This window comes from Melanerpes formicivorus, unplaced genomic scaffold, assembly GCF_026170545.1.
Source record: "Melanerpes formicivorus ecotype bairdi unplaced genomic scaffold, bMelFor1.0.p_v2 SCAF_21, whole genome shotgun sequence".
In the NCBI taxonomy this organism is placed as follows: Eukaryota; Metazoa; Chordata; class Aves; order Piciformes; family Picidae; genus Melanerpes; species Melanerpes formicivorus.
In genome coordinates, this window is record NW_027142373.1 from 9198753 (window position 1) to 9215747 (window position 16995).

At 40.7% G+C, this 16995-nt stretch overlaps 1 protein-coding gene across 8 annotated transcripts in view; it reads left to right on the forward strand.

The window, feature by feature from the left end:
• Nucleotides 1–12508, forward strand: part of TNRC6C (trinucleotide repeat containing adaptor 6C) — a 339338-nt gene extending 326830 nt beyond the window's left edge. For 7 of the 8 annotated variants that reach the window (XM_068151425.1, XM_068151424.1, XM_068151426.1 and 4 more), the window contains 8 exons: nt 1528–1695; nt 2832–3023; nt 3163–3306; nt 6049–6165; nt 8437–8631; nt 9981–10051; nt 10956–11095; nt 11686–12508. In XM_068151425.1, coding sequence (XP_068007526.1) covers nt 1528–1695; nt 2832–3023; nt 3163–3306; nt 6049–6165; nt 8437–8631; nt 9981–10051; nt 10956–11095; nt 11686–12046 — 1388 coding nt within the window. In that variant the 3' untranslated portion in view covers nt 12047–12508. The remainder of the gene's footprint in view (nt 1–1527; nt 1696–2831; nt 3024–3162; nt 3307–6048; nt 6166–8436; nt 8632–9980; nt 10052–10955; nt 11096–11685) is intronic. The other variant, XM_068151428.1, reaches the window with a different exon arrangement.
• Nucleotides 12509–16995: the final 4487 nt, after the last annotated feature.

The following is a 16995-nucleotide window of genomic DNA, read 5'->3' on the forward strand; positions in this document are numbered from 1 at the left end:
GTGGGGGCTGTTTGCTCATCTGTGCTCTGCCTACAAATACCAGAACAGAAGATGTACTTAATTATCTACATCTGTTGCTGTTTATGAATTAAGTATAAACCAAGAGCACCAAGTTGTAAAATGCACAGATGGCATATTGATAAACAGGAATATAACCTGGAAGCCATGCAAAGTCATCTCCCCACTCTGGTCAGCCCTGGTGAGGCATCAGTTCTGGTCAGTATTTCGAGGAAGATGCAGATCAGTTTGAAGGAATGCAGAAAGAATCTTGTGCAGAGGATTAGGTGTTTCAAAACCATGTCTGCTAAGAAATTAAATCTTCCCCAGACTTCAGTCTGCAGAGGTTTCAGAGAGAGGCAGGAGCTTTCAAAAATGGGAGAGCCTACAAGAAGTCTTCCTGAATAGGGCTAATGTGAGAGGTAATGAACTTCTATTGCATAAAGGGAGATCTGGTTAGCCACTAAGGATCACTGGTTTGCCTGAAGCAAAGTAGAGTACTGGAATAAATTATCTGAGAAGTTTCTGAAATCATCTTCACCAGTCATTTTGTGGTAGGTTAGACAGAGATCTGTCAGATGTGATTGATGTCAGAATAATCACCTTGGCCTTGAGACAGGGTGAATAGAGCAACCTTTCAGACCTGTTTTCTATGATTGTTTGATGTATGCTACAGACTTCATTTATGACATAAAGGAATTAATTTAATCTCTTTGTGACTCTTTTTATACTGTGTACAATAGAATTGCTGAGCTTTATCTTCCATGCAGCAGTTAAGAAGGTAATTCTGACTGCCGTGGTGAGCTGTTGGAGCAGAGAGCATCAGAAAGCAAAGGAATTTGTGAATTAAAGGCCTAAGTCTAAGAGGTTCTTATCATATCTCAGCTTCCTGTGATCTGCTAACATTCAGGATTATATTTCAGAGGACCCAGAGTCGTGTCACAGAAGCATGTCAAAATTATTCCTTAAATGCAATCTGAGTGATTTTTAATTCTGTGTATACAAAACACATGCCCAAATAGTACAATACCTGCTCAATGCCTAGCAGCACTTTGTCTGATCTCTTAAAAACCCCAACCAGAGCGACTAATTCAAACATTGTGAGCAATATGAAATGGCAGACATCATGGTGCTGTGCTGCTGAGACACTGGGAGTGTTTTGGCTTAGCAGTGGAATGCTGCAAATTCTTCCCTGGTTTAAATGTAGCATTCCAGTGCATTCTTCCAGAAGTAGTAGTGAAGGGACTGCAGCTAGACACGCTGACAGCTTTAAAACATTATTCCTACATCCCTCTGGACTTTCTTCTTTTTATCAAAGTTTAACATCCTCTGAATTGATGGCAGTTTTACTGGTGTTCCCATAAAAGCAAAAGCTCTTGACAGGAGGTTGAAAATGTCCACAGTGAGTTGCTACATGCAGGTACCAGCTGTCTGAAAAGCAAGCTTGCGTCATTTCTTCGGCTGGAGTTTCAAACACAGCTTTTCAATCTCTGGTGTGTTGTGGATCTTTAATGACCTGTTTCCCCCTAGCTGGACTGAACCCGAACATGAATGTAAATAACATGGACATTACTGGTGGTTTGTCAGTGAAGGACACTTCTCAGTCCCAGTCTCGCCTTCCTCAGTGGACACACCCCAACTCAATGGATAATCTGTCTAGTGCTGCTTCTTCGCTTGACCAGAACTCCAGCAAGCACGGTACGTCGCGCTGAGGCTCTCTCACTGGCTGGCTTTTTGTGGCTTGAGTCATGTTGCAATTGTCATTTTTTTCCTCATGATACTATTTTTGGTGAGTGCTCATAAATGGTTTGCAGAGAGCACCCTTTGAGACTCGTTTTTAAGATGATTTTTGCAGTCACATTCCACAGCATGCTGAACTGCTTGCAGCTATCACTTCCTACATGCAATGTAGGAACTGATTTTTTTCATTTGCTGAACTTTGTTGCTCTGAACATAGGGCTCAAGTAAAACAAGCCATTAATATGGGCAAAACAAAGTCCCACAGGCTTCCCCTTACTCCCCATCTGTGTACCTTCAATCCAAAAAAACTTTACATTGGCTTTCTCCCACAGTTTTTCCAATATCCTCCACCTCTCACAGCCCGTCCTGTGTAAAGACTCCATGGCTTTCATAATCACCCACCCTGGGAATTAGGAGCACAAACTCCACCACATTTTTCCAGAAGTCATTGCTAATCTGTTTGAACACCTTTATCCCCAACGCCTCCAGTATCCTGAGTAGTTTATTTCCTGTACCAAGTTGGTTTTTTTTTTTCCTGTTGGGACATGGTGCTCTCTTAACCTTATTGTGTCCTGGATGTTATTATGAGCAGCACCAGTTGTTTCTTCTACAACATTTTTTTACTCTGCAAGTAGCTGTAGTGCCTTTGTCAAATTGTTTAATAGTTTTTAGGAAGATGAGAATGGCCATTTCAAATCATCCATCCTGTTAGCAGTGAATACCCAGAGAAGGGTGGGAAGAGGCTTTGCCAGCAAGTGATAGTCCTTACTGCACTGTCTCAGCAAATTCCTATTTACCATCAGTGTAGTGATTTGAATGACTTTAGTCTCTTTTGGGCAGTGATGTAAGGTGAATTTCTTTAACTTAGTGTCTAGATTGCACCAGCAGTGCCTCTCACAGCTGAGGTTCCTAGTAAAGCTTCCAAGGTGGTTAAGCCTTGCTTTGCTGTCTTTGTAATTTTCTTCTTTTTTAAAAATTTTTATATTACAGAAAGAAGAGAAGAAAATAGCATGAAAATATAGGGACTGATGAAATTTCCACAGCCAAAATTAGGCCCACAGCTAAACAAAGCCTTTCCATTTCATTCATTACAGGTGCTATACCTGGAGGTTTAAGTATTGGTCCTCCGGGAAAGTCCTCCATTGATGACTCTTACGGCCGGTATGATCTGATTCAGAACAGTGAATCTCCCTCCAGTCCACCTGTAGCTGTTCCTCACAGCTGGTCTCGTGCCAAAACTGATAGTGATAAAATTTCCAATGGCTCCAGCATAAACTGGCCACCAGGTAACAAAAAGATGAAGCATTTTGTGTTCAACTGATGTCCTGCGAACTTTTTGTTGACTTCGTTTACTGAATCCCCATGCCTCCTGATACACAGCAGCTTGGGAGAATGATGATTGAACTTTCATTATCTTTGACACAGAGTTTCATCCAGGAGTGCCATGGAAAGGACTGCAGAATATTGATCCTGAAAATGACCCTGATGTTACTCCTGGAAGTGTTCCAACTGGGCCTACCATAAACACCACGATACAGGATGTTAATCGCTATCTTCTCAAGAGTGGAGGTAAGCACACATTACTTTCACATCTGTGGGTACTTGCTTTTTCTTTCCAGAGAAGTTGACTTCCTGTGTTATGGACATGCTCTGTTTTTGCATGTGTTCCTGATCTTACCATGCTTCTGCTCTGAACTTTCACTGAAAATCCACAAGTACTTGCTTTAAATGTGAGACTGAGAAGTCTCTGGTTTTCCATGGGAATGTAAATATTTGCATATTGGAAGAGGTCGTGTGAGCTTTAATATAAACTGCTGTGGTCACTGAAAGGTTTTGTAGCACACTGTTTCGAACAAGTTTTCACTCTCCACACTGAGCAACCTCTTACTTACGCTTTGTGAGGTTCTCAGAAGACACAACACAAAAGTTTCACAGTGGCTGCTGAGGCAGCAGGCTTTTGTCACACCAATTATTTGTAGCTTTGCTTTTCAGTCTACAAAATAAATTGGAGACAGTTTATCCCCCAAACCATCAAAATGTGGAACTGACTAGTAAACTTGTATTTCCCAGTGCCATTTCCATTTCCTTTGTCTAGGCAGTGCTTATTCCAGAATTAGAAAGGTATTATCTGAAACAAAAAGCCATTTGGACTGTGCTGCTTGTTATCTAGATGGTGGATCAAGGGGAAAGGTGGCTTGGTTTAATTGTCATCAGTGTGCTGAAATAGGCAAGTCATCTTTACTCTATTAGAGAACTCTTAATATGCTCAGGAGTAGTATAATCAGGTTGTCAAGAAGGACCTGTCAGGATTAAAAATGTGACTTTTGTTCTAGTAGTTCCATCTGTGCTATCTGCAGAGATTGCAAATCAGGACTATCCTTCAAACAGGTTTCCAGGTCTGCTCTCGACTTGGGTGAAAGGATGTGAACGTGAGGGAAAGGAGGCAGGGGGTTTTGTGGCCTTGAATGATCTTAGTTGTCTCTTAGCAGAAAGCAATCTTTATTTAAAGATGAAAAATGAAGTACTTGTGTGCATGAGTAATGTTGAATTAACTTTTAATGACCCAGATTGTACTTCAAGGGGCAGGCAACCTGGATGGTTTGAAGTAATAAAAAGAGAAGTAGAAAGGCATAATTCAGGTAGAGTTCATCCATGGTGCACCCAAGAAATACTCCTAGCCCTCCAGATCTACACCTGTGAGTTAGATCATACCTACCACAGATCTTTCTTCTTTCTGGGTGGAAAGTATACATTAGCTCTGTTAGTGCAGAGTATGTATGTGGAATGAAGGAATAATTACACTCCTTAGAGAGGGTCAGTGTAAATCAGCTTTGCAGAAGTAAGCAGGCCCTCAAGAGCCAGAACCTTTGAAAAACTGTGCCTGATGGGGTTCATATGCTCCCTTTCCTCATCAGCTTTTTGGCTTGCTAATAATATGGGTTTAATGGAAAACATAGCTGCTGAACCTTTTCTCTAGGTGTGGGCTTCTAGGTAAAATGATCTGTCACTGTCAGTACCCCAGTCTTGGGGAATGGGAGATTGAGGCTCTCATGACATGCTGCCAGGTGGAGACTGCCCTTGAATACTGCAGCATGAAGTACATGACTGGTATTAACAGAGCTGACCTCCATGTAGACCCTCCCTGCACTGCACACTTAGACCAAACCTAAGCTTTGGGGTTGATTTTTGTTTGGCTCTGTTTGCTAAGGAAGCTTTGCAGGGTCAGCTGCTGTGAGCTGAAAGTCTTCAGCCATGTGGAATCAGGAAGAGTTTCAGCTCTGTGGGCACGTGGGCCTTTGATGTCATTCCCTCACACCTGCCTGGGGAACAGATTCTTTCCAGAGAAAGTCTTGCTAGAGAGTTTTTCTGCTTGGGACTGATGTCTGTATTGGTGTCCTTTGGAGCACAAATTTAAGTCTGGTTGGTTGCTGTTCCAGTTGTGTTTTGTACTGAGCTGTGAGGGATGAGATTGTCCTTTTGTTTCCTCCATTCCACCTCAGTACAACACAGTTTGCCAAAGAGCTCACCTATTTTTATGAGCCAGTTAAAGATGCTTCGGTGTCACAGTCTATCTAGGTATGCCTGGAGTGATGTCACCTAGGATACAGATTCAGTTTTGTTGGTGGTGGTTAGAGAGAATGCTTCCAGATCTTCTGTTTTTTATAATGAAGATATTTTATTTCATGTTGAGTTTCTTTCATTTACTGCCAGTAAGGGAATTGTGTGTAGGCTGAGATAGCTCCTCAGATTGTAAATGATTTACCAAGATGGTTTCAGGCTCTTTCATTTAATGTTGATCAGTTTGAGAAGAGATTGGTAAAATATATCCAGGCTTTACTGAAAGTCTGCAGAAACCTAAAGATGTTTGTGGGCATTAGGATGCAGCAGAAGTGCTTACCTTGAGTAATTTAGGACAAATCACCCGTGGTAAGAGGTTAGTTTATCACGTACATCTGAGCCCATCTGTAGTTACCATTGCTTAAATCAGCCACAGAGCACCTTTATAAATGGAGCCTGTTCCTTGAAACCAACCAGCTGAAGACTGTTTTTTGAGAATCACATGTCTGAAAGGCAATGCAGAATTAATCTTCTGCCCAGGTGCTGGTGCATTTGCTGCTGTGCCAGCTTTCTTTTCTACTACAGACTTCTGCTTCACTTGATCATGCTTTCTATAACATTTCATTCCTAGAGACCAGCCTGATTAAGGAAAATGCCTTGCATGGTTTGTATTTGCACGTAATAGATTTGCTTATGTCACACCAAACATCATTATGCCCATCTTTCTTAGTTGCTTCTCTGCTGGTTCTGCAGGGTCATCCCCAACATCATCTCAGAATGCCACGCTGCCTTCATCGAGTGCCTGGCCGCTTAGTGCCTCCGGCTACAGTAGCTCTTTCAGCAGCATTGCATCCGCACCTAGCATTGCAGGTACGAACTTTCACAGCCTTCTGCATCCTCAGGAGAGGCCCTAGACAGTGCATTCCCACCTGTTGCAGCAGTGCTACCAGAGGCACAAGTGTATTGTGCAGAGCTGTGCTAGGTAGGCAGCTCTCCTGGCAGCTCTTGGATTGCATGCCTGGAATTGTGCTAAGGAGAAAGGTATTTGCCCACTTGGTGCCACGTGGTGGCTGGCTGTACCAATGTCAAGATCTCCTGAAGACTGTTTCCATTGCAGACTTGAGGAGGAATATTCTGTGGTCTAGGATCTCAGTAGAAACAACCATACTAGACCCTTCCAATAAGAGCTGATATGAACTGTTGGTTAATAAAGCCACTGTTAAAAGTGAACCATCTTCAGCTCAGGAAAAAGTTCAGTAGTACCTCAAGGTCCATGGCTCTGGAGGAACTGGTTTTGGGGCTCTTAAATGTCTTCTCATAGTCACTCCAAAGCCTGATGCTCCCTTATAAGGCTGAGCTTGTAGATCACCTAAATAATGACTCTGTTCTTCTTAACGAGCTGTAACTTCTGGAGTATCTCCCTCTGCAAATGATGCAAACTTTGCCTATTAACTGGCTACCTAAATATCCAGTTTGTCCCAGTATAAAAATGTGTTGGGCTGTTACATTGCATAATCTAAGCACTGAAAACCCTCCACTTCTTTCTTTGAATAAACAAAGGTACAACCTCCAGGTCGTAACCAAAAAGAGTTTGTTTGGAATGTTTGTTACTCCAGCCAAAGAAAAAGGAAAGAGTGGCTTGCTGTTGTTTCCTCTGCCATGCATTTCTGCTTTATTTGCCTTTTATTTTTGTGCAGTGTCATCTGATCTTTGTGTTAACCCCATGAGAAGTAGTGACATAGCAACCTCTAATCTGTGGTGATGTGCATGTATCATGTGATGCATCGCAGGCTGAGCTGCTCTAAAACCGAGCTTGGAAGCTCAGGCTTTCCCCCACCATTTTACCCTTGTTAACGTCTTCATCATCATTACCAAATTGATTCTGTTGCTGCAGTTTGCAAGAAGATGGGAGAGTGGTTGCTCTTCCACTTAATGTTGTTGTGATTCAGTGTAAACCCATTGAGCAAAATGACACAGGGAAATAGAGGCAATTTGAGAGTGAGTGTGTATATAACCAGGACTGGGATTTGATGAGTGGTAAATTTGGCTTTAAGACTAAGGCTGCCCGATGCAAAGCACTGGTTCAGAATAAGCTTGAGCTGCCTGTTCCAGTCTGGGGTTAAAGAAATTCATCAGATTTTGGCATCTTGGATTTAGTCAAAGCAGGTATTTTCAATCAACACTAAAGCATTAAGGCAGCATAATCACAGTGTCATCTGCCCTGGCAGAAGACGCAGTGATGTGACCAGTCCATTCCAGTCAAGTACACGCTGCTAATATTAGTAACAGGGGGGACTGTGCTATGGCAAGGAAATTGGACTCTGATTTCACAACACATGTTGGTCCCAGGAGAACAGACAGGAGTGTGTAAATCTAAAGGGCAACCAAGGGGTTTGCTTTGGTGTTTGTAATTTGAATCAATTTTGTCTGCCACTCTGAATGCTGAACTGTACTCGTTAGTCCTGCCTCTTGTTTATAAACCTCAAATTTGACAGAAACAGTAATGAGTCTAAAAACTGATTAGGGACCTAACAAACTGAACAGGAAAAAGATACAAAGAGTGACAGGTTGTGATATGACCTTATCTTCTGAAGGCTTCATTTTTTTTTTCTCCAAGACACTTGGAAAAAAAAGAGTATCTGTTTCTTAGGATAATCAGAAACACAGTTTGTGTTGGGTCTTTGATCTTTGGAGTGTTAATAATGTATCAGAAAAGCATAGGGATATACTGGTTACTTTATATTAGATAAGCAGTGGTTAAGTTCTATTAAACCTTTCAGAGAGACAGTCTTGGAGTGTTTCATTATAATTTTGATGAAATTAGATTTCAAATACTTCAGTCTCTTTTCTGCTCTTTTTTTCCCCCATGTCTCGTTCTTTACGAGGAAGTGGAATAGGATATTTTTGAAAGGGAACTACGAGTAGCAGGTGTGAGGTTCATGAAATACAGACTGCTTTGAAAACAAAAATACCAGTGTAAGTAGGTTCAAAGGGTACAGGATTTCTGTCACTGGATGGTACAGAATGCTCTTCTCTCCTGATTGAATCTAGTCACCGCAGAAGCTTGATGATGACCTATCCCCCTTGGTTTAGCAGTTGCTGCTAACTAAAGTACACAAATGTGTTTTATTCCTATTGCAGGTAAACTGTCAGACATCAAGTCTACGTGGTCCTCTGGCCCAATCTCTCACACACAAGCCTCTCTCTCCCATGAACTGTGGAAGGTACCCAGAAACACTACTGCTCCTACAAGACCACCTCCAGGCTTAACAAACACCAAGCCATCATCTACGTGGGGTGCCAGTCCCCTGGGTTGGACCAGCTCTTACTCCTCTGGTACTCTTGATTTCTGTTCTTTGTAACTCCACAGTGCCTTCTGTTTTTAGCACTGTTTGCTTTTATCCTGTGGTGCCAGAGAGAGAGACATAGCCCATGGCTGCATGCAAGGCTCCAGGAGCTTGAGCTTTAATACAAGGAGTGTGTCTGCTTTGGGGGTGAAGCTCATGTCTGTTCGTTTTAATTAGGAGAAGTTGTAAAGACCCTGTCACCTTTCAAGGGGTCAAATGAGTAGTTTTACCTAGGAATTGCCAAATGACTTCACTCCAACCAGAATTTTCCCCTGTGTCCTTAATTTCTAAAGATGTCTTTTACACATGGTTCTTGTTTGGTGGTGTGATTTCCGACTGTCTGCCACGCTTCAAGATGAGAGAATCAGCCCCTGGAATTTAATATGGACCACATATGCTCACTCCAAAAAGAGCATGGGTGTGGAGGTTTGAGGACCTGGTGGCATTTCAGGGCAGGCTTTTTTTTTTAGGTGTCACTGGTTTGCTTCAATACAAAAATAAGCAAGCATGGATCTGGCTATATACATACACCTATCATGTTAGTTTGCGAAGTACTGTCAGCTTGTAAAGTATTGCACCTCTTCTGGAAAGCTGACTAGTAATCTGCTTTCACTGAGTTGGACATTAAACATTCTACCCTCTTCTTGCCATGTATTTTGTATCTCTTTTCTTCACCAAAACCCCACCTGGTGGGCAGATCCTGCTGATACCAGGATTCTCTGGAGCCTGTGTGTAGTCACACGTGATGACTGCAGAAGTGCTGTGGTGTCTCAGATGCCACTCATAAATACCAAGCTCCTGCAGTTTCTCGTTGTGAAAGACCAGGCTGAAGTTGGCAAAGCAGATTTTGTTGCTTATGGCCTTGTATCTTTAATCAGAAGACTGGCAGTTCAGAAATACATGTTTTGAGCAAGCCATGTGCATTAATCTATCATTGACAAGACAGCAGAATGCTGCAGTGCTTTAAAAATCTTTAATAGCAGCAGCAAGCTGAGCTTGGACATCTGAATTGCTTTTAAATGTACCTTCCAGATTAATTCTGATGTAACCTGAAGGTGCAGCTTGCTGCAGTGGCATACCTGCATCCATTCATTTTGGAATGGTTATTGTGGGGGGTGAAAAATGCTTCACTTCTCAGTGTAACTGAAGTGGGTATTCATCCAGCACCTCTCATTCCAAAGACAACAATCAATCAAGATGTGAGGAAGCTGCTGTAGGATTTGTTTTCAGTAGCAGCAATTCTCTCTGGTGTGCTGTGATTCCAGATTAAGTTTTCTTCTTGTGATATCTTCTCCACACCCTGATCAAATGTTTTGTTGTGGAATTTGTGTGTTGTAGGTTCTGCATGGAGCACTGACAGCTCAGGGAGAACAAGCAGCTGGCTGGTTCTGCGAAATCTCACACCCCAGGTAGATGGAATTGGACATAACTAGTTATGAAAAGAGACTTGTCACATGTGAGATGAAAAGAGATGAAAAGAACACTTATCAACCATGGTCATTTGGTTTGTTTGAAGGGAAAATAATTACTCTGCATTTACTACAAATGTCTGTCTTCTGCAAGGAATTGAAGTTTTCATAAGTGCTGTCAAATCAAGTATGAACGTTTAAGACTGCAATTAGTCATCCTCTGTGCACCATTTGTGTCTGCATGTGAGCTTGGAGGTGAATGATGTTTTCAAGCACACACAGAGAGAAAAGAAACAAAACTTGCTCTTCCTATGTTGTTCTTATTTTTTTGTTCTTCTCCTAAGTCTGTCCAACCCTCTAGTTCTCTGCCTAGTGCCCTTTACAAAGCCTTGACTAGATATCCAAATTAGTCCTGGGGAAAATCCCTTTGGAGGTGACAGAGTACTGGAACAGGCTGCCCAGAGGGGTTGTGGAGTGTCCTTCTCTGGAGGCTTTCAAGGCCCACATGGATGCATTCTCATGTGACCTACCCTAGGTGATCCTGCTGTGGCAGGGGGGTTGGACTCAATGATCTCTGGAGGTCCCTTCCAATCCCTAACATTCTGTGATCAACAAAATGATTTTGTTTAGCTTAGTTCTGGACTTCTGTGGACTCTTAATGATAAAGATAATTTGCCTAACCTAAATGGGGAAATTCTGTGCACTGGACTAGAGGGGAGTCTTAACAAGACAGATGTCTCATGCAGTGAAGATGGCAATAAGGCTAGAATTAAGTTCTTTGTATGGAAGAAAAGCTTTTCTTTTCCTTTCACTTATTTCTGCAGCTTTCCAAACTTGTTGGCAAGCTCTTAAGGAAAAAGCACAGCAACACAGATAACCTTTCTCCCCCTTTCCCTCTCACCAGATTGATGGTTCCACACTGCGGACACTGTGTTTGCAACATGGCCCTCTAATAACATTCCACTTGAACCTGACACAAGGGAATGCTGTGGTCCGATACAGTTCCAAGGAAGAAGCAGCCAAGGCCCAGAAGTCTCTGCATATGTAAGTTCCTGCTCTCCCTTTCCTTTGTTATGAAGCCATTTTGACATCAGAAACATAATTTCTTAGGAGCTGAGTTGCTTATGATTGAGCCCTACATAAAAGCCCCATGTCCTGCAAGCCATGGCTTGGGCCGTGGAGACCAATTTGAGGCTGCACCTTGAATACTGCCTTCAGTTTTGGGCCCCTCACATTGAGGACATTCAGGTGCTGGAGCTGTTGAAGGGTGTAGAACACAAGTCTTCTGAGGGATCTGGGGTTGTTCAGCATGGACCAAAGGAGCCTGAGGGAAGGCTATCTGGCTCTCTACAACTCCCTGAAAAGAGGCTGGAGCCAGGTGGGAGTTGGTCTCTTCTCCCAAGTGACAAGCAATAGGACAAGGGGAAAGGGCCTCAGGTTGCACCAGGGGAGGTTTAAGTTGGGCATGAAAGGTAGTGCATTTAAGTACTGAAAAGCCACAGGAAGGTCTCCCTGGAGCCTTCTCTTCTCCAGGCTGAACAAGCCCAACTCTCAGCCTGGCCTCACAGCAGAGGGGTCCCAGCTCTCTGATCATTGTTACAACCCTAAAGTTGCTTTTGTGTCACTGCCCTCAGGTGTGTCCTGGGAAACACTACCATCCTGGCCGAGTTTGCTGGTGAAGAAGAAGTCAACCGTTTCTTAGCACAAGGCCAGCCACTGCCACCCACCTCCAGCTGGCAGTCCAACACTGGAACCAACCAGACGCGCCTGGGCTCCTCGAGCAGCTCCCACGGCTTGGTGCGCAATGACGCCGGGCACTGGAACACTCCCTGCCTGGGGGGCAAGGGGAGCAGCGACCTGCTGTGGGGTGGGGTGCCTCAGTACTCCAGCAGCCTTTGGGGACCCCCCAGCACCGACGACGGCAGAGTCATCGGAAGCCCAACACCTTTGAATACTCTTCTTCCCGGTGATCTACTCAGTGGGGAGTCCATCTAGGAAACAAGAGAAACAAAATGGAAATAACAATCATCAGCACTAAAGGAAAAAAAAAAACAACAAAAAAAACAAACAAAAAAAAAACAAACCAGAAAGTGGTAACCCTTTCCAGTCCCGGGCTTGATGAAGAACCCAGCTTTAATGGATCAGACTGGCAGCCCTTTTTTTTAGTACCTCTGTCCAATATCAAATATGAAAACTGCAGAAGTCCTTGTGAACTGTTCATGAAACAGTATGGGCTACTTTTGGTCAGTGTCACATGCTAATGACAGGTTTTATGTTGGTTTTGAGTTTTCTTTGTTGTTATTTGGGGTGTTGTTTTTTTTCTGTTGTTGTTGTTGTTGGTTGTGTGTTGGGTTTTTTTTTCCCCCATGGCTTTTTTGTTTCATGTCGTCTTTTTATGTTTGTATGGTGACTTTTCAAAACAAAAACAAAACAAAAAAGTATAAAAGCTGCTTAGAATAGGTCTATCATGAAGGGCACTTTTCAGAATTTGGGCTGGAAAGGGTTATTTTATCAACTTGTGGGGAGGGGTGGGTGGGAAGGGGTTGGGGGAGGGAAGAGGTGGGGGGGGGGGGGGGGGGAAATGAAAAGCCTATTTAAAATGAGCCTGTGACTATTATGCACATTACCAGAGGCGGACCCAATAATCAGCAAGGGTGAAGTGTGATAGCTACCATTGGTACAGAAAAGTGACAAATCCCAGCAGTGACTCTTGCCTGTACAGGTTGAGGGAAGAGGGTGGGGGGAGGAGGGAGGGGCAGGGCTTGGGCTATCTCTGTGTCCACTACTCCCATGGATCTGCCTATGCACATTACCCTTCTTTCATTACCTTTTTTTTCCCCCCCCACACCATTTGTTTTGTTTTGTTTTTAAATCTCCCCTCCCCCCCCCCCAAAAAAAAAAAGAGAAAAGAGAAAAAACAAAAAAGTTTTAAAAAAATTTTTAAAAAATTTAAAAATACCTTTAAAAAAAATACATTTAAAAAAATACACAAAAAACAAAAGCAAACCACAAACAAACAAAAAAACCAAACCACCACGACATATCAACATGCAAATACTTGAATCCAGCAGGCCAATAACAAAATGTGAACGCTTTCTAAGTCTAATTATTACACTTCCAGGTCAGCATCAGTTACACACACAAACAAAACAAACACAAAAACAGGCTCTAAAAGAATTTTGTTGTCGTTGTTGTCGTCGTTGTCGTTGCTCAAAGTTCAGCCTCTCCTTTTTCCTCGGAGCAGCTGTGCGCGTGTGTGGAGCGTGAGCGAGCGCGAGCCCGCGTGTGGTTTGAACTCGGACGTTGCGTGAAGTTTGTTGCTTTGGGTTTATTTTTATTATCACTGTTTTTTTGTTTTTCCCTCCTCCTCCCTCCCCCTTTTACCCAATATATGCTTTTGATTTGCTCATTGGTCAAATGTTTTTGGGTTGGTTTTTTAATTGTTGTTAGCTTCTAACTTTGCACTGAGTGTCCGCAGCCCTTCTTGTAGCTTATCCTATAACGGTAACAGGAGAAAAAAAAAAAAGACAAAAAAAAAAAAAAAAGGACAAAAAGAAAGAAACTGATAGAAGGGGCTGGCGACAATTCACGTGTAAATGTTTACTCAAGGACTCTTTATTGCATTTAAAAGAAAAAAAAAAAGAAATGACAGTGTGTATCTCTGGAGAATAATATGTATATCTACCTTTAGCAGCTTTTTATCGTGGACTAAATGCAAGAAAATTATTACCGGAGTATTGCACCGTTTTGGGTTTTGGGTTTGGGTTTGGTTGTTTTTTTTTGGTTTTCCCATTTGGAATATAAAGTTTAAAAAAAAAAAAAAAAAAAGGACAAAAAAACCGACAAAAAAAGGACAAAAAAAAAAAAAAGGACAAAAAAAAAAAAAAAGGACAAACAAACTCTTGTTGAACTGTGGCCATAGATAATTGTAAAGAGTTGATAGTTCCCTTGCAAGCAGGAACGGAAAACCAAGCACTTGGACATAGGTTTTGACTGCTTTTGGAGGAGCCAGGAGTGGTTTGGCTCCCACCTGTTTACAGACCTTTTCTTTCTTCTTTTTCTTTTTCTCTTTTGGTTTTGGTTTTTTTTTTTTCTCTTTTTCTCTCCTTCGAACTTAAAGGAATTGGAAAACAAAGAAATGGAATTGGGGAAAAAAAAAAAAAAAGAAATAAAAGAAGAGAAAAGAATTTTAAAAGGAAAAAAAGAATTTAAAAAGAGAAAAGAAATTAAAAAGAAAAAATGATTTAAAAAGGAGAAAAGAATTTAAAAAGGAAAAAAAGAATTTAAAAAGGAAAAAAAGAATTTCAAAAGGAAAAAAGAATTTCAAAAGGAAAAAAGAATTTCAAAAGAGAAAAGAATTTAAAAGGAAAAACAAAATTAAAAAGAAGAATTTAAAAAGAAAAAAGCATTTAAAATAAAAAAAAATAAAAAGAAAAAGAATAAAGAATTTAAAAATAAAAAGAATTTAAAAAGAAAAAGAATTAAAGAAGAATTTTTAAAAAAGGAATTGAGAAAAAAAGGAATTAAAAAAGAAAAATCATTAAAGAAAAAAGAAACAATGGAAAAAAAGAATGAAAGAAAAAAGAACTAAGAAAGAGAAAAGAATGAAAGAACAAAAGAATTAAGAAAGAAAAAGGAATTAAGAATTAAAGAAAAAAGAATTAAGAAAAGAATTATAGAAAAAAGAATTAAAAATTAAAGAAAAAAGAATTAAGAATTAAAGAAAAAATAATTAAGAAAAGAAAGAAAAAAAGAAAGAAAAAAGAATTAAAGAAAAAAGAACTAAAAGAAACAAGTATTAAAGAAAACAAAGATCTAAAGAAAAAAAGAATTAAAGAAAAGAGAATTAAAAAAAGGAAAGAAAGAATGAAAAATGAAAGAATTAAAAGAAAAAGGAATTTAAAAAGGAAAAAAAAAAAGGAAAAAAAAAAAGAAAAAACCCAAGAAAAAGACTTCCATCACAAAGAAAAACTTATTTTCAGAATGAAGATATTGCTACTTCAGAGCTCTGGGATTGAACAGTGTTGTTGTATCCTCCTTTTCTTTGGCCATCGCTGTTGTGTAACTCTGTATTTTTTTTTTTGTTGTTCTTGTCGTCGTCGTTGGGGTTTGGTTTTTTTTTTTGGCTTGGTTGGTCGTTTCGTTGTTGTTTTTTTTTTTCTTCCCTCCCTCCCTCTTCGCCAGAAAGCTGGCGAAAAAAAAACTTTTGTGATCACTATCTTGCACATGGTGGAAGATGTCTCAGGAAAGCCGGGTTTCCCGAGGAGCAACTCCACACCATTTCATGTATTTTTAAAGAGAAAATGAAAAACACACACAAACACACAAAAAAAAAACAAAAAAGAAGAAGAAGAAGAAAAAAGACAAAAAAAATAAGAAAAGGAAAAAAAAAAACCCACAAAAAAAAGGATTAAAAAAAAACAACCCCACCCCAACTCCTAGCACTGAAGAAAAAAAAAAACACATTAAAAAAAAAAAAGACAGTAAGAAAAGAAAGAAGAAAATACCTAAATCTAATGTGTAGCAGTTACATATTTACCAAATAATGGACTCAAAAAGAAAGAAATAGATGTTTGAAGAGTGCTTTATATATTAAGGAAAAGAAAAAAACACAACAACAAAAGAAAACAAAAAGAAACAAAAAAAAAGAGAAAAATTGCTTTATGTTTAAAAAAAAAAAAGGACTAAAAAACAAAAAAAGGACAAAAAAAAAAGACAAAAAAAAGGACAAAAAGAACCACAAAGGATTTCAATGTTTTTTCTCTGCGATTGTTTTGAAAGGAAGAAAAAGACAATGGAATGAACATACGCTTCAAGTATGCCTGGAAAAGTCTATGAACGTTGTGCTCCCTGCCTGCTCGGATCAGGAAACTTTTGTGCATTACAATTTGTTATGTTGGGTTTATTTTCTTGCTTCCTTCTGGTTTTTTTTTTTTTTTCCTTCCCCCCCTCCTCCCTTTTTGTGTCCTTTTGGGAAAGACTTAATAGCTTTCTCACGGTCTTATCAGATTGAAAGGGTCCTGCGAGATTGCAAATGCTAACGAAAGCTGGTTTTCTAGAGGATCATGAACTATGCACAAAAACTGGGTTCAAGACTTGCTTTGGTTTGGTTTGGGGTTGTTTTGGGGTTGTTGGGGTGGTTGTGTTTGGGTTTTTTTTTTGCCTCCCCTCGATTTTCAGCGGTGTGTTTGGCCGAAGAACCTTTCCTCAGAGGAGTTGCATCTCATTGCCATCGCACGCCTCCTGCCTATGTATTTTATATAGCTGCCCACACACACACTTGTATAAAACATGTATGTGTGTCAGTGCATGTTTACAGTCTCCTGGCAAGGGTCACAGAGCACTGGAGCAGGCTCCCAAGACAGGTTGTGGAGTCTCCCTCCTCTGGAGACTTTCAAGACCCATCTGGATGGCTTCCTGTGCTACCTGTGCTAGATTCTATGGCCCTGCTCTGGCGGGGCGGGGGTTGGACTCGAAGCTCTCTGGAGGTCCCTCCCAAACCCCTAACCTCCTGTGATCCTATGCTTGAACTTCAGCACTGAGTTGTAGAAAACCTCCTGATCTTTTAAAATTGGCAAGGACAATTTCTGTTTAAAGGGGTGAGGTGGTGGGGGGGGGGGAGGGCTTGGTTGGTTTTGGGGCTTTTGTTTTTGTTTCCAATCTTTTTCTTTCTTCTTTTTCTTTCTTTTTTTTTTTTTGGTTGGTGGTTTTTTTGTTTTGCCTTTCCTTTTGGATTAAAGATGTCTGTAACTCTTGAGATTAAAAAGGAAAAAAACCAAACAAAAAAAAAAGAAGAAAGAATTGTGGCTTTTCATGTTTATTCTCCTCATAGAATGTGATTGTTAAAAGGACATGCACCGAAAAGTTTCTTTCGAGAGTACGAAGATTCTTTGAAACTTAAATAAATCGCAGTTGTTTGTTTGTTTTTTTTTTTCTCTCTTGGC